General features: G+C 43.3%; 1 protein-coding gene across 3 annotated transcripts in view; it reads left to right on the top strand.

Moving 5' to 3' along the window:
• Nucleotides 1–23,121, top strand: part of SLC44A5 (solute carrier family 44 member 5) — a 408,205-nt gene that overhangs the window by 306,836 nt on the left and 78,248 nt on the right. For all 3 annotated transcript variants that reach the window (XM_038744549.1, XM_038744548.1, XM_038744547.1), the window contains exon 3: nucleotides 15,441–15,514. In XM_038744549.1, coding sequence (XP_038600477.1) covers nucleotides 15,441–15,514 — 74 coding nt within the window. The remainder of the gene's footprint in view (nucleotides 1–15,440; nucleotides 15,515–23,121) is intronic.

Raw genomic sequence — 23,121 nt, 5'->3', positions numbered from 1 at the left:
ATATATGAAGAGGGAGGGCATTCCAGGCCAGAGGCCAGATGTGAATGAAGAGTCAAAGGTGAGATAGCCAAGATCAAGGTACAGTGAGTAAGTTGGCATTAGGGGAGCGATTTGTGAAGGCTGTATTGTACAAGGAGAGTAGTGAGGTGAGGTAGGAGGGGGCAAGGTGATTGACTGCTTTCAAGCCAATGGTAAGGAGTTTCTGTTTGATGTGGAGGTAGATGGGCAACCACTGGAGGTTCTTGAAGAGTGGGGAAACATGAACTGAATGTGTTTGTAGAAAAATGATCAGGGCAAGCAGAATGGAGTATGGACTGGAATTGGGAGAGACAGCAGGCAGGGAGGTCAGCAAGAGGCTGATAGCGGTAATCAAGGTGGCATAGGATAAATTCTGGGATTAAAGTGGTAGCAGTTTGGAATGAGAGGAAAGCAGTTTTGCATCAGTCCAATCCTCTATTTACTACTTAACACTTGCCTCTTCACTTTCAAAGACCCAAGGACCTGCATACAATTCAGCAATTTACTCAGGGAACCACCAGATAAAGCAGTTACTGCTGTTGAAAACTTCACCTACAACCCTTAAACTTCTCTGACCTCCTCATGTCCCCTCAATCCCCTCCCTCCAACAGCCTTTCCCTGTCTTCCTTTCCCAGCACCCTCACACCTCCATCCAACCCTTCTCAATGCTCACACCACCCCCACCCTCCTATCTCATCCCATCCCTTTTATCCTGCCCCAGCACCACCCTTGATCCCCCTCCCCACCCCTTGTACCCCGCAACTCATCACACCCAACCCCTCCCCATCCCTTGTGTCGTCCCCTCCCCACCCTCACTGAAACCTGTTGGTAGACACATTCCCAGACCACAAGGAACTTATGGTCTAGAGGGAGAGACAGTCATTAAAATAAATTATGGGTATGTACAGAAGTGCTGTGGGGCTGACAATGGGGTGAATATCAAGTGCTTAAAGGGTACAGATCCAAATGCATAGGCAACAAAGAAGCAGTATGGGAAATGAGAGCTTCATCGGGGAAGACATCTTGAAGGAGATGTGATTATAATAAAGCTTTGAAGGTACAGAGTGGTGATGTGCCATATATGAATGGGGATGGAGTTCCAGGCCAGAAGGAGGATTGGGACAAGGTGTTGGTAATGAGATAGATGAGATTAATGTACAGTGAGTAGGTGGGCATTGGTGAAGTGAAGAACCTGGTCTGGGTTGTAGTAGGAAAAGCAGAAAGATAAGATAGAAAGGGGCGAGCGGATTGAGTGCTTTACAGCTGATAGTAAGGAATTTCTGTTTGATGCTGTGGTGGATGAGGAACCATTGGAGGTTTTGGAAGAGTGGAGAGATGTGGACTGATTTTTTTTTTTAAGAAAAATGTTTCCAGACAGCAGAATGAAGTATGGACTGGAGGGGGAAAGAGAAGGAGTAGGAAAGTCAAGGAAGAGGCTGATGCAAGGCAAGATTTGACAAGTGCTTGGATCAGCATAATGGCTGTTTGAATGGAGAGGAAAGGGTGGACTTTAGTGATGTCGTGAAGGTGAGAACTGACAGGATTTAGTGACAGATTGAATACGTTGGTTGAGTGAGAGAGATGACTCAAGGATAATCCCAACACCATGGGCTTGTGAAATAGAGAGGGTGGTGGTGTTGTCTATGGTGATGGGAAAGATGAGGGGAAGACAGATTTTGGGTGGGAAAATGAGTTTTGTTTTGAACATGTTTAGTTTGAGATGTTGTTGGGACACCCAGGTAGAGCTGTCCTGAAGGCAGAAGGAAATGCAAGAGAAGGAGAAAGAACAATGCTGGAGATGTAGAATTGGGAATCATTCATATAAAGATGGTAGTTGAAGCTGTGGGAGTGAATGAGTTCTCCGAGGGACTGGGTGTAGATAGAGAATAGAAGGAGACCTAGAACTGAATATTGAGGGACTCCCACAGTTAAGGGGTGGGGTGGCATGACAGAGCCTGAGAATGAGTGGTAATAAATTAACAAGGAGAACCAGGAAAGAACAGTGTCAATGAAGCCAGTGCTGAATAATGTTTCCCAGTGAAGGGCGTGGTCCGCCGGGTCAAGCAGGGAAGAGGATTAGGATGGAATAGAGGCTAATGGATTTGGCAAGACAGAGATCACTGGAGACCTTCGAGAGGGCAGTTTCTGTGGAGTGAAGGGGGCAGAATCCAGATTGGAGGGGGTCAAGGAGAGAATTGGATGAGAAGAAGTGAAGGTAGCAGGTGTAAATAACTCGCCCAAGTAGTTTGGAGGGGGATAATAAGAGGGATATGAGGTGATAACTGGAGGAAGCCATGGGGTGAAGGGAGGGGTTTTTTTTAGAATAGGGGAGACATGAGCATGTTTGAAAGCAATGAGGATTAAGCCATTGGAAAGTGAACAGTTGAAGATGGGGATCAGGGATAATAATAATAATTATGGTATTTAGTACGTAGCCTCTGTCCCTGTCCTGCATGGGTTTCACAGTCTAAGGGTGAGTGAGAAAAGGAATCACCCATTTTACTCATGAGGAAATTGAACCAAAGAGAAGTAAAGTGACTTGTCCAAGGTCACACAACTAACAAGCGATGCAACCAGGATTAGAACCCAGGAATTGTGACTTCCAATCCCATATACTGTACCCTGAGTCACCATGTTCATACTCTTGTTCATTTTCAGCTTCCTACTGATTCTCCATTTTGTAAAGCATAGGTGTCAGCCAAAGTGGGAAGTCCTCAAGTGAAGCCATGTTTAGGGAATTGCTCTTCAAATCTTTCCAAATGCCACTTGCGAGAAGATCTGAAAGGGGCTCTGGCCTCTAATCAATCCTCTGGGACATGAAGCAAGCGCCCTTCTGACTAGGATATAGCTTGATAGTGCAAATTCAAGAGCTAATGGATTACTTCAAGAACACATTTCAGCTGCCTTCAGAATCACTGAACTGTGGTAGTTCCAGGATTAAAGATGTAAATATCATAGCGGGACTGTGGACAGGTGAAGATTGGGGACATCCTGAGTTCTGGAATTAGATATGGAGCTGAGCACTCAAATGGTATCACTGGAAGCAGGGAGCTGCCATACAAAGTCAACAGAATCACCAGTTGATCAATGGTATTGATTAAACACTGGGGAGCGTATGATACAAATGAGTAAGTAGACATGATTCTTGCCCCAAGGGGCTGACAGTCTAGTACAGGAGATCAACATGAAAACAAATTAAACCTAGGTGAAGCAGCAGAGTATAAGGATATGTACATAAGTATTGTAGGGTTGGCAGTGGGATGAATAGCAAAGTAATTTTGTTGCATTGTCCTCTCCCAAGTGTTGAGTACAGTTCTCTCCACACAGTAAGCACTCAATATCAATCAATCAATCAATCAATCATATTTATTGAGTGCTTACTGTGTGCAGAGCACTGTACTAAGCACTTGGGAAGTACAAGTTGGCAACACATAGAGACAGTCCCTACCCGACAGTGGGCTCACAGTCTAGAAGGGGGAGACAGAGAACAAAACCAAACATATTAACAAAATAAAATAAATAGAATAGATATGTACAAGTAAAATAAATAGAGTAATAAATATGTACAAACATATATACACATATACAGATGCTGTGGGGAAGGGAAGGAGGTAAGGCGGAGGGGATGGAGAGGGGGAGGAGGGGGAGAGGAAGGAGGGGGCTCAGTCTGGGAACGCCTCCTGGAGGAGGTGAGCTCTCAGTAGGGCCTTGAAGGGAAGAAGAGAGCTAGCTTGGCGGATGTTGGGAGGGAGGGCATTCCAGGCCAGGGGTAGGACATGGGCCAGGGGTCTACAGCGGGACAGGCGAGAATGAGGCACGGTGAGGAGATTAGCGGCAGAGGAGCGGAGGGTGTGGGATGGGCTGTAGAAGATCCAGAGAAGACTTCCGGAGTCACATAGGCAATGCTCATTCATTCATTCAATCGTATTCATTGAGCGCTCACTGCATGCAGAGCACTGGACTAAGTGCTAAGCACGATCAATAAATACCATTGATTGATTGATAGATTTATACAGACCCAAGTGCTCAGGTGACATTGAAGGGTGTGTGGGGGGCCAAATAGGCTGCATAACTAAAAGCTTAGAGACAGCCTCATAAAGGAGATATAATTTTAGTGGGACTTTGAAGATGGGAGGAATGTTTTTTGTCTGATATGAAGGGGGAGGGAGTCCCAGGCCAGAGACATGGGTGTAACATCAGCCGCAAGACAGAGGAGGTTATGGTACAGTGAGAAATTTGGCAGTAGAGGAGAAAAGTGAGTGGGTTGGGTTGTAATAGGGGATCAGCAAGGTATGCTAAGAGAGGGAGAGCTGATTGAGTACCTGACGGAGAAGCAGCGTGGCTCAGTGGAAAGGGCACGGGCTTTGGAGTCAGAGGTCATGGGTTCAAATCCTGGCTCCGCCACTTGTCAGCTGTGTGACTTTGGGCAAGTCACTTAACTTCTCTGGGCCTCAGTTCCCTCATCTGTAAAATGAGGATTAAGACTGTTAGCTCCCTGTGGGACAACCTAATCACCTTGTAATCTCCCCAGCGCTTAGAACAGTGTTTTGCACATTGTAAGCACTTAATAAATACCATTATTATTATTATTACCTTAAAGCCAGTGCTAAATTGTGGGTTTGATGTGGAGATGGATAGGCAAACACTGGAGAATTTTAAGGAGAGGGGCGGCATGGACTGAACTATTTTTGAAAAAATGTTCTGGACAGCAGAGTGGAGTAAAGACTGACGAGGGGAGAGATAGTGGGCAGGGAGGTCAGTGATGAGTCTGATGCAGTAGGCAAGGTGGGAGATAACTGTGGGGATCATTCATTCATTCATTCAATCATACTGAGTGCTTACTGTGATCAGAGCACTGTACTAAGCACTTGGGAAGTACAAGTTGGCAACATATTGAGACGGGCCCTACCAAACAACGGGCTCACAGTCTAAAAGGGGGAGACAGACAACAAAACAAAGCATGTGGACAGGTGTTAAGTCGTCAGAACAAATAGAAATAAAGCTACATGCACATCATTAAATAAATAGAATAGTAAATATGTACAAGTAAAATAAACAGAGTAATAAATCAGTACAAACATATATACAGATGCTGTGGGGAGGGGAAGGAGGTAGGGCGGGGGGATGGGAAGGAGGAGAGGAAAAAGGGGGCTCAGTTTGGGAAGGCCTACTGGAGGAGGTGAGCTCTCAGTAGGGCTTTGAAGGGAGGAAGAGAGCTAGCTTGGGGGATATGTGGAGGGGAGGGCATTCCGGGCCGGGGGAGGACGTGGGCCAGGGGTCGATGGCGGGACAGGCGAGAATGAGGTACAGTGAGTAGTTTGGATGCAGAGAAAAGGGCAGATTCTAGAGATGTTGTGAAGGTAGAACTGATTTGGTGACAGACTGAAGATGTGGGTTAAATGAGAGAGATGAGGTGAGGATAATGTCAAGGTTATGGGCTTGTGAAACAGGGAGGGTGGTCGTGTTGCCTATAGTGATGGGAAAGTCTGGGCTGTGACAGGGTTTGGGTGGGAAGATAAAGGAGCTCTGTGGAGAGCTGCCCATCCACGTTCCGTATAATCAGCAGAAAAGCAAGCCCCACACAGAGTTAATGACATACCAGAAGCACATAACCTCCACCTAGGTTTATTGTCATTAATGGATGGTCTGGGATAGATGTGATGGCTTTGGGATTTTCCATTCTCATCTTAAACCCCAATATGACTAACTTTCCAGGTGTTTTTCTTTCACTGGATTTCACCCTGCCATACAGGAAGGGAGCCAGTGAGCTAATCTATCTCTGAATGAAGGTAGAAAGCTGTCCTGGAAACTCAGCCCGGTGACAGCAGCGGACAATACAACAACTTGGGAGTTTCAGATGCACACTTATCGAATGAAGCTCTGTTGTTACTTCACTAGGCAGAGCTGAATCTAATGGCTTAATCGGTGATTCGTCTTGATAGAAACAGCAGTGTTCAGGTGGAATGGCTAAGCGTGACAAGAAATTGAGTCTCTGTGAATCACATTTACTGTAGTAGAAGAAAATATGAAAGTACCACATGCTGCACAACACAGAGATTTTCACCAGGGCAAATATATGAGTTTTGCGCTATGATGATTGGAGATCCCTCCCTCTATGCTATTATTGTTGCTTTCTGTATACTGCACCTAAGGGAGGGTGCCTCTTTTGCAACCTTGGGAAATAGTGGCTGCATTATTTACTACTTTTCATTGCATCCTTAACTCCTGTGGGATGGAGGTTGGAAAGCAGAAAGATACTGTAAAGTTGTAATTTTAATTTTCAATTCTAAATTTATATGTTATTTGGAGGAGGATAGGTCTATGATATTGATATTGCATCAAAACTACAGTGAGATTTTGGGGGTCAGTTAAGGGCAGAAAATAAGTCAATTTAAAATCAGAACTTAATAGTTCTGGTTTTCAAAGACTTTATCTTCTATCATCCCTCTGGCTTTAAATAATGATGTTGATGGCATTTATGTAGCCTTTAGTATCTGCCAAGCACTGTGTTAAGCGCTGGGGTGGATACAAAATAATCAGACCTGTTGCAGTCCCCGTCCCACATGGTGCTCACAGTCCAAGAGGGAAGGAAAATCTTATCCCATTTTACAGATTAGGAAATTGTGGCACAGAGTGGATAAGTGACTTGCTTGAGGTCACTCAGCAAGTGGTGGAGCCGGAATTAATAATAAAAATGGTATTTGCTAAGAGCTATGTGCCAGGCACTGCTCTAAGCTCTGGGGTAGAGACAAGATAATTGGGTTGGACACAGTCCCTGTCCCCGACAGGGCTCACAATCTCAATCCCCATTTTACAGATGAGGGAATTAAGGTCCAAGGAAGTGAGTTGCCCAAGGTCACACAGCAGACAAGTGGCGGAGCCAGAATTAGAACCTATGACCTTCTGACTTGCAGGCCCATGCTCTTTCCACTATACCATGCTGCTTCTTTGTGGATTAAAACTCAGGTCTCCTAATCCCCAGTCCTGCGCTCTTTCTACCTGTCCGCTGTTCCACTTTCCAAGGTTCGAGATTTCCTCAGATTGTAAGGTCTTTGAGGTCAGGAATCATGTCTACCAGCGCTATTGTATTTTACTCTCTCCCATGTGCTTAGTACAGAGCAGTGCTCTGCACACAGCTCTCAATAGATGCCATTGATTGATGATTGATTCCCCTGCAACCATCAGGGCTAGCGCAAGTAGTTTGTATCAGGAAGGCCAGTGTCCCATGGCCCAGAGGGGAGCAGAGCTGTGAAATTGGAACTACCTACCTCTGCAACAGGTTCAGTTCACTCTCTAACTGCTGCTTTTCCTGGATTGAGCCTGGGAGGCCCAGTCTGCATAGCATTGGTTTCAGGGTACAACACTGCTTTGAGTTGGGGAGCAGTGTAAGGATCCTAACCTGACTGGATTACTGCATCAGCCTACTCTCTGATCTCCCATCCTCCTGTCTCTCCCCACTTCAGTCTATACTTCACTCTGCTGCCCGGATCATCTATGTGCAGAAATGCTCTGTGCATGTTACTCCCCTCCTCAAAAATCTCCAGTGGCTACCAGTCAACCTACGCATCAGGCAAAAACTCCTCACCCTGGGCTTCAAGGCTGTCCATCCCCTCGCCCCCTCCTACCTCACCTCCCTTCTTTCCTTCTACAGCCCAGCCTGCACCCTCTGCTCCTCTGCCGCTAGCCTCCTCACTGGGCCTCATTCTTGCCTGTCCTGCCATCGACCCCCGGCCCACGTCCTCCCCCTGGCCCGGAATGCCCTCCCTCCACACATCTGCCAAGCAAGCTCTCTTCCTCCCTTCAAAGCCCTACTAGAGCTCACCTCCTCCAGGACGCCTTCCCACACTGAGCCCCCTCCTTCTTCTTCCCCTCCCCATCCCCCCACCCAACCTCCTTCCCCTTCCCACAGCACCTGTATATATGCTAGTACAGTTTTATTACAGTGCTCTGCACATAGTAAGTGCTCAATAAATATGGTTGATGATTACTATATTTATTTTACTTGTACATATTTACTATTCTATTTATTTTGTTAATGATGTGCATCTAGCTTTAAATCTATTTGTTCTGATGACTTGACACCTGTCCACATGTTTTGTTTTGTTGTCTGTCTCCCCCTTCTAGACTATGAGCCCACTGTTGGGTTGGGACGGTCTCTATATGTTGCCAACTTGTACTTCCCAAGTGCTTAGTTCAGTGCTCTGCACACAGTAAGCGCTCAATAAATATGATTGAATGAATGCATGAATCAAGAACTAGGGAAGCAGCTGGCCCGATGGAAAGAGCTGGGCCCAGGAGTCAGAGGACCTGGATTCTAATCCCGGCTCTGCTAGTTCTCTGCTGCATGACCTTGGGCAACTCACTTGATTTCTCCATGCCTCGGTTCCTTCTACTGCAAAAATGGGAATTCAACACCTGTTTTCTCTCCAGCTTAAATTGTGAGCCCTATGTGGGGCAACCTGATTAATTTGTATCTTCCCCCAGAGCTTTTTTTTTAATGGTATTTTTTAAACACTTACTTTGTGCCAGACACTGTTCTAAACACTGGGATAGATACAAGTTAATCAGGTTGGATACAGTCCCTGTCCCTCATGGGGCTCATAGTCTTAATCCCCATTTTACAGATGAGAGAACTGAGGTATAGAGAAATGAAGTGACTTGTCCAAAGTCACATGACAGACAAGTGGCAGAGCTGAGATTAGATCCCAGGTTCTTCTGATTTCTAGGCCTGTATTCTATCCCCTAGGCCAAAGGCCCCCCCAACCCTCCTACCCTACCTCCTTCCCCTCCTCACAGCACCTGTATATATGTTTGTACAGATTTATTACTCTATTTTTCTTGTACATACTTACTATTCTGTTTATTTTATTTTCTTAATATGTTTTGTTTTGCTGCCTGTCTCCCCCTTCTAGACTGTGAGCCCGCTGTTGGATAGGGACCATCTCTATATGTTGTCAACTTGTACTCCCCAAGCACTTAGTACAGTGCTCTGCACACAGTAAGCGCTCAGTAAATATGATTGAATGAATGAATGAATGAAGCTGCTTCTCTTGTTCCCAATATGGAACAAAATCCATTTGCCTGCATTTACATTTAAAAAGAACACTCACTAGTGCCTGTCACATAGTGAGTGCTTAATGAATTACATAATAAAAAGAATAAAAACTATGGTAGCAACTGTTAGTTACACCTCTTTTAATCTTCCCTCCTCCCCCACTAGCCCCTCTGATTGATTGATCAATCAATGTCGTATTTGCTGAACACTTACTGTGTGCAGAGCCTTCTCCATCCTAAGCCTCAGCCTCAGCCCTAAGCCTCTCAATGACTCTGCCTAAAATCCAAGCTTCTTCCTTTCTATTAAGTGCTTACTGTGTGTCAGGCACTGCTCTAAGCTCTGGGGTAGATACAAGCTAATCAGGTTGGACACAGTCCATGTCCCACATGGGGCTCACGGTCTTGAAATCTCCTCCCTCCTCTCAAGTGCCACCCTCTCCATGTGTGCATCAGACCTCATTCCCTCCCACCTTATAAAAACTCTCACTCCTTCCCTCCTTAACTTCCATCTTCAACTGCTCATTCTCCAGTGACGACTTCTCCTCCCATCCCCCAACTGTAGGGATTCCTCAAGGATCAGTTCTTGGTCCCTTTCTGTTTTCCATCTATACTCACTCCCTTGGTGAACTCATTTGCTCCAAAGGCTTCAACTATGACCTTTAAGCAGACAGTACCCAAATCTACATCTCCTCCCCTGTTCTCTCACCCTCCAGGCTCACATCTCCTCCTGCCTTTAGGACATCTCTACTTGGATGTCCTCCTGCCACCTAAAACTCAACATGTCTGAGACAGAGCTCTTTATCTTCCCTCCCAAACCCTGTCCTCTCCCTGACTTTCCCATCACTGTCGATGGCAAAACCATCCTTCCCATTTCACAAGCCCACAAACTTTGTGTCATCCTTGACTCTGGTCTCTCATTCACCCCACATGTCCAATCTGTCACTAAATCCTGCCAGTCTCACCTTCACAACATTGCCAAGATCCACCCTTTCCTCTCCATGCAAACCACTTCCACGTTAGTACAACCACTCATCCTATCCCAACTGGATTATTGCTTCATCTCCTTTCTGACCTCCCAACCTCCTGTCTCTTCCCATTTCAGTATATATTTCACTCTTCTGCCGGATTTTTTTTCTTCAGAAATGTCCTGGGCATGTCACCCCCCTCTTCAAAAATCTCCAGTGATTGCCTATAAACCTTTGTATCAAGCAAAAACTCCTCACTGTTGGCTTCAAAGCACTCCATTACCTTGCCCCTCTTATTTGACCTCCTCTCTCTCCCTATACATCCCAGCCCACACACTGGACTCCTCTGGTGCTAACCTTCTCACTGTGCCTCGTTTTCTCATGTCCCACCATCGACCCCTGGCCCATATCCTACCTCTGGCCTGGAACACCCTCCCTTCTCAAATCCGCCAACAATTACACTTCCCCCCTTCAAAGCAAGGGGCCTTCCCAGAGTAAGCCCCCCTTTTCCTCAGCTCCCTGTGCCCCCTGACAGCACTTGGTTACATATGTACATATCTGAAATTCTGTCTATTTATATTGATGCCTGTTTACTTGTTTTGATGTCTGTCTCCCCTCTTCTAGACTGTAAGCCCAGTGTGGGCAGGGATTGTCTCTATTGCTGAATTGTATTTTCCAAGCACTTAGAATAGTGCTCTGCACACAGTAAGTGCTCAATAAATATGTCTGAATGAATGAATGAATGAGGTAACAGGCACTGAGAAGTTAAGTAATAATAATAATTATGGTATTTGTTAAGCACTTACTATGTGCTCAGCACTGTTCTAAGTGCTGAGGTAGATATATGGTAATCAGGTTGGATACAATTCCGGTCCCCCATGGAGCTCACATTCTTATCCCTGTTTTTTACAGATGAGGTAACTGAGGCCCAGAGAGGTTAAGTGACTTGCCCAGGGTCACACAGCAGACATGTGGGGGAGCTAGGATTAGAACCCAGGTCCTCCTGATTCTCTATCCAGCTGGCCACGCTACTTCCCCAGTAAGCCAAGCTGCTTCTACAATATAATAATAGAATATAATAATATATAGTAATATAATAGTGTTTGCTAAGTGCTTATTATGTGCCAAGAACTGTGCTAAGTGTTGGGAGAGAGAAGTTAGTAACTTGCCCAAATCACACAGCAGATAAATGGCAGAGCTGAGATTAGAACCCAGGTCCTGTGACTCATAGGCTCATGCTTTGACCACTAAAGCCACACTACTTCTCAGGACATGCTGACTGCTCCTTTGTGACTCTCCTGAACTCTGTACTCTCAGCTGGAGTTAGAGGTGCCTCGGGGAACCACCAGAGCTGGGTTTTTGGTTTTTTTTTAAGATGGCATTTATTAAGAGCTTACTATGAGCAAAGCATAGTTCTAAGTGCTGGGAGGATACAAGGTGATCAGGTTGTCCCACGTGGGGCTCACAGTCAACCCCCATTTTACAGATGAGGTAACTGAGGCCCAGAGAAGTTAAGTGACTTGCCCAAGGTCACACAGCTGACAATTGGCAGAGCCGGGATTTGAACCCACTACCACTGACTCCAAAGCCCATACTCTTTCCACTGAGCCACGCCACTTCTCTGTGGTTCTGTGGATTCCCAAGCTGGGTGAGGAGTCCTGTGTGGTTTGAGTTAGCGTGCATCTCTGGTGGCTAGATTGCAGTCAGGGAGGCTCGGTTTCCAGGTTGGAGGTGGCAGAAGCTATCAAAAATCCTTCTGTTTTTTAGTAGTAGTAAAATGAGTCATCTTTCATGCCAGTTGGTGTTTGACTGGCAATGGGAGATGACTCCAGCCCTCTGTAGTTTTGGGGTTGTCACATTTCTGTCCTGGATCCAAATTTAGCAGAATGATGCGGATTGCCTACTCACAGGGCTGTGTGCCACCACCGGCTGCTTGGCTTGAATTAGGTTACCCCAACGTTAGCGCTAAGGCTATTTTGATATGGAAAGGTGAATTATTGTTTTCATAGGCACGGAAAGATTGTAATATTAGGGTTTCATGGTTTTAAAGCCCATGTAAGGTCTCAGCTCTCTCTCCTCTTGAGTCATCTGGGGTTCTTTCTTTCCTGGTTCTTCTCCACATCCCCCGCTGGCCCCCCAAAATAGAATAAAAGAATAAAAGAAATCAGAGGTCCTAACAGGTTCTGCCCAATTTAGTCCAATGCAACAAATTAATCTCTTCATTTACCAGAGAAAAAGAGATGAGAAACACCAAAGAAAGCACATACTTTATGTTCTACTTTTCAATTCCACATATGTTGTGTTCTACTTTTCAATTCTCTTTCTTTTATTTTAATTTTCAGTGCTAGGACAAAATCTACATAAGGATGAAAAGAAATTGGCAAACAGATGGACAAAGAAACACAGGGAAACAGGGAGCTAGAGAGAAAATGGAGCTTTGGGGCCACATTGTAAAAATTAGTATCTTATAGGGAGATATGTTAATAAAAGCACTTGGCCTAAATGTCTTAAGGGAATTTATGTTTCGGTTTGATAGAATGAGAGAACTCAGAAATTGTAAATGGCAATAATAAATGATTAAGTTGGGGGAAACTTTTCAAAATCCTATAATTTTACATTCACTATTCATAATTTTCAGGATGTTCAACATTACCTTGTGGTTAGATTCTAATTATCCAGACTAACCATAGATTATGGTTTGGTCTTTTTCAGTAGCAGTGGACCTGAAACAAAAACGGTCTTGAAAGCTTAATCCTCCCTGGCCACAGATCTTTGGCTAAAGCATAATGAACTATTCAACGTCAGAAATTTTGCTGTCATGGTAGATAGCAGTGAAAGTGGTAATGTTGATTTAGTGGTTATATCCGGTGGTTTAAAACCTCTTCGACACTTGCAAGGATACAAAAAACACAGTGTGGTGTGCCATCAAAGTATTGAAAATAGAACTGATGCCCATTCATCATTCTTGGGTGACAAAGAGGATCAGAGTCTTGAAACACTCAATCCTCCCTATTCTTTGTTCAAAGCTCTCTGCCTTTAAATGTCTGTCATGATAATCTCTCCTGTGTGATCACCTCCATATGTACCGTTTATTCCATTACAAATATACAGTATGGAAGGACTGGCCTCTTGGTAATTATGTATATGCAGAGAGGCTTTGACAACTTGAAGAATTATAATTAAAGCAGTGCAGTGCTCTAATTTTCTTTCTTTTAGTCTTTTTACCTGAAGGCATCTTTTATTAAGACTGCACCAATTTAACAACTGCTCTGACAGGATGTAAAACTGATCCTGAGTTAGATGTGTCACACTTAGTATGAAACAGATGTTAACCTTACACTTAAGCAGGCTTTACGCTTAAATGAATGCTAAGCAAGGGAACATGCTCTTATCTAGTACTATTATTATTACTATCCTCTAGACTTAGCTTGTCCTCTAGACTGTGAGCTTACTGTGGGCAGGGAATGTGTACTCTCCCAAGTGCTTAATACAGTGCTTGAAAACAGTAAGCGCTCAATAAATATGATTGAAAGAATGAATGAATCTCGGCACACAGAAAGCTCTCAGTAAACGTGATTGACTGATTGATTATTACTGTTTGTATCAGCATTTCTTGGCTCCAAATTAAATCTAAGTCTTAATGCTGGTAAATCCAGTAGCATGCTTATTAAGTTGGCCATGATACGAGGGTACTCTTTCATGCTAGAAGCAGCATTGCCTAGTGGAACGGGCACGGGGCTGGGAGTCAGAGGACCTGAGTTCTAATCCTTGCTGTGCCACTTGCTGGCTGTGGCCACCTCAGTCAAGTCAGTCAATGTCTCTGAGCCTCAGTTTCCTCATTTATGGGGGATCAAAACCTATTCTCCCTCCCCATTATTCATTCAATCATATTTACTGAGTGCTTTCTCTGTGCAGAGCACCTGTACTAAGCGCTTGGGAGAGTACAATAAAACAATAAGCAACATATTCCCTGCCCACAACGAGCTTACAGTCTAGAGGGGGAGAGAGACATTAATACAAATAAATAAATTGCAGATATGTATGTAAGTGCTGTGGGGCTGGGAGGGTGGCTGAATAAAGGGAGCAAGTCAGGGTGGCACAAAAAGGAATGGGAGAAGAGGAAAGGAGGGCTTAGGGAAGTCCTCTTGGAAGAGATGTGCTTTTGATAAGGCTTTTTTTGGGGGGGGGAGTAATTATCTGCAGGATTTGAGGAGGAAGGGCGGTCCAGACCAGAGGCAGGATATAGAGGAGGGGTCGGCGGCAAGATAGACGAGCACAGGGGGTTGCATATCTACTTAGTATGCCAGAGAGAATGAGCCCCATGTGGGACAGGGACTTTGTCTGACTTGATTATATTGCATCCACCGCAGTGCTTAGTACACTGACACAAAGTAAGCACTTAGAAAATACCACGGTTATCATTAGGTGTCTTGATTTTAGTACAAGCAGCTAAGGAGGAATGGAAAGAAAAAACGTTTCAAATGTTCAACTCTCTTATGGGATTAAAAGATCTCCATTGAAATTCATTCATTCAATTGTATTTATTGAGCGCTGACTGTGTGCAGAGCACTGTACTAAGCGCTTGGGAAGTACAAGTTGGCAACATATAGAGACGGTCCCTACCCAACAGTGGGCTCACAGTCTAGAATGTCATCTCTTCCCAGTCTTGGACTAAGCCAAATGCAGGAACTACTTTAAAAACCATTTTTCATCCCCATCATCAGTTCCCCTCTTTCTTCCAATTGTCTTTGGAAGAGCTGCCAGCTAGTCCACTGTTGATGTTCCTGTGCTGGGAAGTTAAGGGTGGCAAGAGGAGGGAGGGAAAGTTGCCTCCTTGTTTTACTCATGATGTACTTGTGGGCAAAACTTTTTAAAATCAGGTCATTAAGTACATTGATGCCATTTCAAGCAAAAACTGATATTGATGCCTTTTAGTTCCTCCAATTTAGAACAAATAAGTAGTTCAGGGCTGCTTATATATCTCTTAGGAAATGCACACTGATTGCTATTGATGTCTTGAGATTACAGAAACATGAAGGAATGCCATGTAACCTACCCGTGAGGTATGGAAAAAATCAGAGGTCACTGGTAAAAGTGAACTGCATTTTTAAGGTTTGCATTGTACTCTCCCAAGCATTCCAGATCATGCTCTGCACAAAGTTAGCCCTCAATAAAGAGCACTGATTTATTGATCCTAACATTCTTCCCAAATGGTATTCAAAATGGTTAGAGTTATTTATGGCATTTATTAGGCACTAACCCTGTGCCAAGCACTGGGGTGGATTCAAGATAATTAGATCATTCACCTCTCTGTGCCAGATAGGGCTCCTATTCTGAGAGGTATTTTATTATAAATTAATTCAATATGTCCTTCTAATTTTCAAATGTTTCCTTTTGTTTTAGGCATTGCACAGATGTTCTCTGCTGTATAATCTTCATAGTGGTCATTCTTGGCTACATCGTATTAGGAATTGTGGGTAAGTAGCTAAAGGTATAGTAGAGCTATCTCATCTACTATGAGAGAACTAAGTCCATGTCAAATTTTTGAATTTAAATGTCTAATGTGCTTAAATACATCTTTAAGTGCCTTTTAATTAGTGACGATTGTCTTTCAAGAAACAAAGGAGCATCATTAATGTGCATTAGTTGACCATGAAGAATGTCTACTGATACAAAGCTCAAAGAGTAGTTTTATAAGAAAGTCTATTTAATGAAAGAAAAGTTTGACTTTTACACTATTTTGTTTCCTTGGATTAAGTTATTCTACCATTTGTGTTTTTTATTAGCCCCCTGAAATGACAAAATGTGGCTAGCCTTTCTTTTTAGAAGGTATTTCACAGGCATAAACGGTGAATGATTTCAGAAGAAAAGATTAATTTCACTATGATGCATGTCATTCTTGTGCATGTGATGGAGTTGCTTTTTGAAGGTTTATTTTTCATTCTGAAGAATGATTTGAAAGGGTCAATGAAATGCAAAGGACAAATACCACCGACCTGGGAAATGTAATAAATCTTTGCTTCAGAAAAAAAATTCCGTTTCTCAAGCAAGGGCCCTACAGATAATATCAGTCAATTTTGAATTAGGCAATATGGTGAGGCCTATTAGACTTCTTATTAACTTATCTGAAATTATCGTTTTCTGCAAAGTGAAAATAGGGAAATGAAATCCCTTAGCAATCCTCTGTTCTGATTTCACATGGTTAATATGGAAAAAGGAGATAGTATCAGAAAATATGCCCCCTTCTTGGACTTGGTAGGATATAATAAAAGCAAGGTATTGCATAAGTAATAGAAATTGATTTTTAATTTCCTATGAGAAAATTGCCCACAAATAAAATGAACACTTTTGGGGGGACGTCAAAAGGACGATATACGAAAGGCAGGAAAAATAATCTCAGTGGTAAATTTTAGGAGACTTGAACATCGCAATAAGAACTAAATGCATAAAATGCATGTGGTCTGCTTCTCCTTGGTCGTCTTGAGATCATTCGCCAAGGGTTTTCCCTGGCAGCCCGTGTGACAGCTCATCACCCAAAGATCGAGACTGTCTGTGGTGACCAGGGCTGCCTTCTGACATCTGGCTGCCCGAGGCAGGGAAAAATTTGTCACCCTCTCCCATTCCGGTATCATCATCCTGTTACACGTGAGCGAGTAGCGTTCTGTATGATGTCAGTGTGTTGGCCATGGGCCCCTTCCGGATGATGGGATGATGTAATGGTCAAACCCGTTCACATCCTCAAACCTAGAGTGTCTGGGTGGGTTCTCCTTCCCTGCCCCCATTCTCCAGAGCCATAGAATCCCCTCAGGTCCCAGTTGGCAAAGGAGCCGCTTCTGACTTGGGCTGGGCGCCTTGAAATGAATAACTACTGTCACCCTCCACCTCTGTCCCTGTCCTGTCTGACACTGAGTCTATGCTGCTGCCCTTATTGTACTACAACTCTGATTCCTCTGCCACTGGGTGCTGAGACGGAGCAGCGTGGCTCAGTGGAAAGAGCACAGGCTTTGGAATCAGAGGTCATGGGTTCAAATCCCAGCTCTGCCAATTGTCAGCTGTGTGACTTTGGGGAAGTCACTTCACTTCTCTGGGCCTCAGTTCCCTCATCTGTAAAATGGGGGTTAAGACTGTGAGCCCCGCGTGGGATAACCTGATCACCTTGTAACCTCCCCAGCACTTAGAACAGTGTTTTGCACATAGTAAGTGCTTAATAAATGCTATCATTATTGTAGTTATAATATTATTATTATTATTATTACCTTGTGGACCATCTGAAGCAGTATGGCCTAGTGGATAGAGCACGGGCCTGGGGGTCAGAAGGACCTGGGTTCTAATCTTTGCTCTGCCACTTGTCTGCTTGTTGTGTGGCCTTGGGCAAGTCACTTAACTTCTCTGGGTCTCATTTACCTTATTGGTAAAATGGGGATTAAGACTGAGCCTCATGTGGGACAGGGACTGTGTCTATCCTCATTAGTTTGTATCAACCCCAGTGCTTAGAACAGTGCTTGATACATAGTAAGCGCTTAAGAAATTCCATCATCATCATCATCATTATTTGAAGCCAGTCCTGGAGCTGACCCATCTACATGGCGGCATCTGGGATGGTATCCGCTCCTTCCTAATTATAATACTGATGTATGTGGTACTTGTTAAGTGCTTACTATGTGCCATGCAGTAAACCAAATGCTGGGAAGATACAAGATAATCTGGTCCCATGTGGGGCTCACAGGAATAGGGAGAACTGGCATTGAATCCCCCTTTTGCTCTTGAGAAAACTGAGGCACAGAGAAGTTGGAGGAAGCAGCAAGACCTAGTGGACAGAGCACAGGTTTGTGAGTGACAAGGACCTGAGTTCTAATCCTGACTGCCACTTGTCTGCTGTGTGACCTTGGGCACACTTCTCTTTGCCTCATTCATTCATTCAGTTGCATTTATTGAGCGCTTACTGTGTGCAGAGCACTATACTAAGTACTTGGGAAGTACAAGTTGGCAACATATAGAGACGGTCCCTACCCAACAGCAGGCTCACAGCCTCAGTGACCCTATCTGTAAAAAATGGGATTAAGGCTGTGAGGCCTATGTGGGACAGGGACTGTGTCCAAACTGATTTTCCTCTCTCTACCCCAGCACTTAGAACAGTGCCTGGCACATTGTAAGTGCTTAACAAATACCATAATTATTATTATAAGTTAAATGACTGAGCCCCCTCCTTCCTCTCCTCCTCCCCATCCCCCCCGCTTTACCTCCTTCCCCTCCCACAGCACCTGTATATGTGTTTGTACAGATTCATTACTCTATTTATTTTACTTGTACACATTTACTATTCTATTTATTTTATTTTGTTACTATGTTTTGTTTTGTTGTCTGTCTCCCCCTTCTAGACTGTGAGCCCGCTGTTGGGTAGGGACTATCTCTATATGTTGCCAACTTGTACTCCCCAAGCACTTAGTACAGTGCTCTGCACACAGTAAGTGCTCAGTAAATACGACTGAATGAAATGACTTCCCCAAAGTCATGCAGCAAGTGAGGTAGCAAATCTTCCCCAAGTCCACGGGGATGCTGGAAGACCAGATCTCCAGCCCAATTCTGGTCATTGCTGTGAGATGTCATCGCAACCGGCCATGATCTGTCAAAGATCCCTGGGATTGATCTGCCTGAGGTCTACAGGTTGAGCCTACAAAATCCCGTAAGGAAAATAAGCAGCGTGGCTTAGTGGAAAGAGCACAGGCTTGGGAGTGAGAGGACAATGGGTTCTAATCCCAGCTTCACCACTTGTCAGCTGGGTGACTTTGGACAAGTCACTTAATTTCTCTGTGCCTCAGTTACCTCATCTGTAAAATGGGGATTAAGACTGTGAACCCCACGTGGGACAACCTGGTAACCTTGTATCTACCCCAGCACTTAGAACGGTGCTTGGCACATAGTAAACTCTTAACAAATACCATCATTATTATTATAGAGACACCTAAATTTCTGTGTTGCAGGTCCCGTTTACAAAGTGCCTCAGAGTGATTACCACATGGTAGCACTGAATCTAGTGAGTGACTCACTGCAATAGCTATATATATGAAATGCTCTCATCTCAGAAGTGTGATACAAATGGCCTTTCTAGCCCGCTTCTAAAATAAAACCCAACAGTTCAGCTATGTCTAATCTTGGAAGCAAAGACATGTGAAGGGAAAAAATGAGTACGGATATTATGAATCCCCCAGTGTGAAATAATTAATGAAAAAGGAATAGGATTGTAAATCAAGTTTTCCAGTTTGAGTTATAAGAGTTTTAAGGAATCTCCTGCTCTAACCATTGGATTAGGTATGGCTTGGAAATTTTTATCCTTTCACCATACCAGTACTCATTTCTCAAAAAACAGTGAACCATTAAATTTATTTTGGGGTTTTCCCCAGGTGACAATATTCCTCACACTCTACCTATATTCTGGTAGATTAGAGAAGGGATAATCCCAGTGAATGCGGTTACTATTGTGGGATGAACAGCTCCATCTCTTTTTCAAGAGGACTGAGGTGGAATCTAGGTAGAAAATAATCAAATCCACTTGAAAGAGCAAACTCAGTGATATATGATAACTCTCATCCTGCTTCACCAACAGTTGCTGTTGAATTATTGTGCTGCTAGCAAGAGAATAGAAATATTTATTGCAGGAGGTATTCCTTGCTATCATTATGATAACATTATAGATAAAATAAAAGCACTAATTTACAATTCAATAAAGTTTTATATCCTTTTCAAGTTGCATTGTCTATTAAACTAGCTGCTCATCGCCACGCTTGTTTGCAAACCTCTTGGCCTTTTGGGCAAAGACTTGTTTCTTAAATCTCATCCTAGAAATTTGTTTCCAAATTGGGCCTTGCTGTGATTATGCAAAATGCAAGGAAAATACATTTATAGAAGGAGCTAAGAAGACCACAAATTGTTCAAAAAGAATCCAAATGCTTCAAGGGCTTGAGTAATTCTTAGCACCCACTTTAGGCGTTGAGTTGCCTTCAGCTAAATCAGCATCATTGGCTCCTTAGATTGTAGTTTATTGGGAACTCCATTTGGTTAAAATGAAAAAGGGCCATTTAAGCTACCTTTAATGAAGGGCAAAAGTCTTAAACATCGGAAGTTCACTTTAATACCAGAAATAAAGTATTCATAAACTTCCCTTATATTGAGAAAAATGTTCTTTTGCAAACTCTTCTTTATAATTAACCAGCTCTTGAGTAAACCATCTGTTACACTCAACAAGAGCTAGAAGTCTGAAAGATCCACTCTTGGGCTGGGCTCTTCTTTTCTGTTTTCTGAGTTAGCAAGAATTATGGGTTCTTTCTCCTCTTTGCTCTTCACTGGATTCTCCAGCATTTATGTGGCACATGAGAAGACATTTGGAAAGTTCTTAGCACTTAGGATGGCTCATTTACGTTCAAGGACGTAGCGGAGTTGAGCAGGCCCCCTGTGAAGTGGTAAACAACATTTTCCTCGTCCAGACAACTGGAAGCTGGAAGCCACCCTGCTTCCAAAGAATGTTTATACAGCCGCAGTGTCACCCACACAGATTTACACATTCAGTATCGTATGTCCTATTATCTGCTTCATTGCATTTGTAAATTGCTTGTGTTAAAAAGCCATAAGCACAATTTGGCAGGCCTGTTCCTTACATATTAAAACAGTTAAGATATACCTTTAAGGGATTAAAAATAATGATCCAAAAGCCAGCATTCCCCACTTGCATGTGTTTAGGGGATGCCTTAGAATCCTGAAAGAGATTTGCCGGCAATATCGAAGTGTTAGTACAAGCAGTTGATCTCATTAAATTTCCTCCTTGACAAGAGTTTTCTATCACTGCACTTTCTGACTCAACTCTAAAGCACAATAGGAACTGGCAAGTGTTTGAAAAATGACCACTACCCACACTGCTTAAATGGGTCCTGGGATGATGTTAATAAAAGAACAATTTCCAAACTGCAAGCTCCCCCAAATCTAGGTTGATCACATGACCTCTGCCAGGTTTTAGCTCCTGGGGACCAATTTTTCATTTTGAGGGCAGGATTTGTGAAATGAGGGTCTAGCTTTTGGGGTGGGGGAAAAGCAATTGGGATGGAAGTTGAAGATCCACCTCTTGGGTCATTAGGCACTTAGCTGTGATCCCCTTAATCAATCAATCAGTGTTTTTGAGCACTAACTCTATGCAGAGCCCTGTACTAAGCACTTGAGAGAGTGTTGTATAACAGAGTTGGTAGACACATTTCCTGCCTATAACATTAAACAGTTTGATACACATCCCAACCTCCCACAGCACTTATGTACATATCTTTCCACCTTATTTACCCTTATCTATAATTTATTTTAATATCTGTCTCCCCCTGCAAATTCTAAGCTCCTGGTGGTCAGGTATCACACCTCCAGCTTTATTATATAGTACCTTCTCAAGTCTTTATTCCAGTGCTCTGCACAGAGCACTCATTAAATAACATTGACTAATTGTGACCGACAGGCTCCAAAGAACAAACTTATCATAAAGACTAAGCTCGTTTCTGGATCTTAAGCTCATCTCTAGACTGTAAGCTCACTGTGGGCAGAGAATGTGTTTGTTGTAGTGTTACATTGTACTCTCCTAAGTGCTTAGTACACTGCTTTGCAAACAGTAAGCACTCAATAAATACGATTGATTGAATGAATGAATGAAAGACCTGATTTTTGGATTTTTCCATTCCACTTGGTTAATCTTGGATCTTGCTAGGACCTGAAATAAACTAGGATATCACCCCAAAAGACTAGAAGTGAAAGTAATTGCTCAATAAATATAATTGATTCATTGAAAGCAATGAGTTAGCACACACAGCCAGAAGACCCAGAAGCAAAGACTCCCATTACCTTCATTTTACGATTAAACTGATTCTCAGTAGCCCAGCTCTCAGGGCTAACAGAATGTAAGCTCCTTGAAGGTAGGCATTGTGATTATCCAACCTATGCAGACTCAGTACATGCAAGTATGGAAACAAGTTTTGAACATGTCTGGAGGTAATTATAGTAATGTTAATCTGTGGATTTGGAATCACTGTCTAAAATAGAGTCTCTGATCTGGCTTCTATACCGGGATAAGGATTATTGTTCCTTTAAGGCTATTAATGTTTCTTTCATTGACCTTAAGCAGATCAATTTTAGAAGCATTGGCTACAGAGACTAGGAGAGAATTATTTATCACATAAAGATTTATGTCCATTGTTCCCATGACAGTTCTTTGGCTACAAGTTTGTGGAGCGTATAGGTGATCGTGTAAGCTTATTCAGATCATACTGGTGGAAAATTTGATCCAAGTATCATGCTTAGTAAGGCACAGGACACATTTGGCCAAATATCTCTTTCTCTGAACTTGTTAAAGATGGGAATTGAGTACGGTATTCTTCCTCACCAGCCTGACCTGTGGACCGTCCAGCCCAAGAGTGAAATTTTTTTCCTCCTGGAGTCCTCTTCATGGTTCAAGATGTATTTTATTACACTTCTTATGACCCATTTTGAACCAAATCTTCCATGAACATATTGAACCTCCTTTTAAGTGCACATTTTAATTTTTTTATTTTATTTTATTATGGTATTTGTTAAGCGCTTACTATGCATCAAGTACTGTTCTAAGTGCTGGGGTAGATACAGGTTAACCAGCTCAAAGTCCTTCTCCCACATGGGACTCACAGTCTAAGTAGGAGGGAGAACAGGTTTTGAATCCTCATTTTATAGTTGAAGAAACTAAGGCCCGGAGAAATTAAATGACTTGTCCACAGTCACACAGAAGGCAACTGTCAGAGCTGGGTTTGGAACCCAGGTCTTCTGCTCTTCCTTCTAGGCCGCGATGCTTCCTATGGTTTCCGTTTCCTTGGGTGACAAACTTTACACCCGTTAGATTACAATTCTCCCTGTTGAAAGCCCTCCTGAAATCTCACTTCCTTTATCAAGCCTTCCCCGATTAATTGCCCTACACCCTGAGCCCTATCAGTCCCACAGTCAACTCTACCACTTTTGAACTTTCCTTCTAAATATGTGTGTAGGTGTGTATTCAATTTTTTTTAACCCCTTCTCATTGTATTTTATGTTA

Source organism: Tachyglossus aculeatus, chromosome 4 (assembly GCF_015852505.1).
Source record: "Tachyglossus aculeatus isolate mTacAcu1 chromosome 4, mTacAcu1.pri, whole genome shotgun sequence".
In the NCBI taxonomy this organism is placed as follows: domain Eukaryota; kingdom Metazoa; phylum Chordata; class Mammalia; order Monotremata; family Tachyglossidae; genus Tachyglossus; species Tachyglossus aculeatus.
The sequence above is the reverse complement of the archived record's forward strand: the minus strand, read 5'-3'. Positions and strand labels throughout refer to the sequence as shown.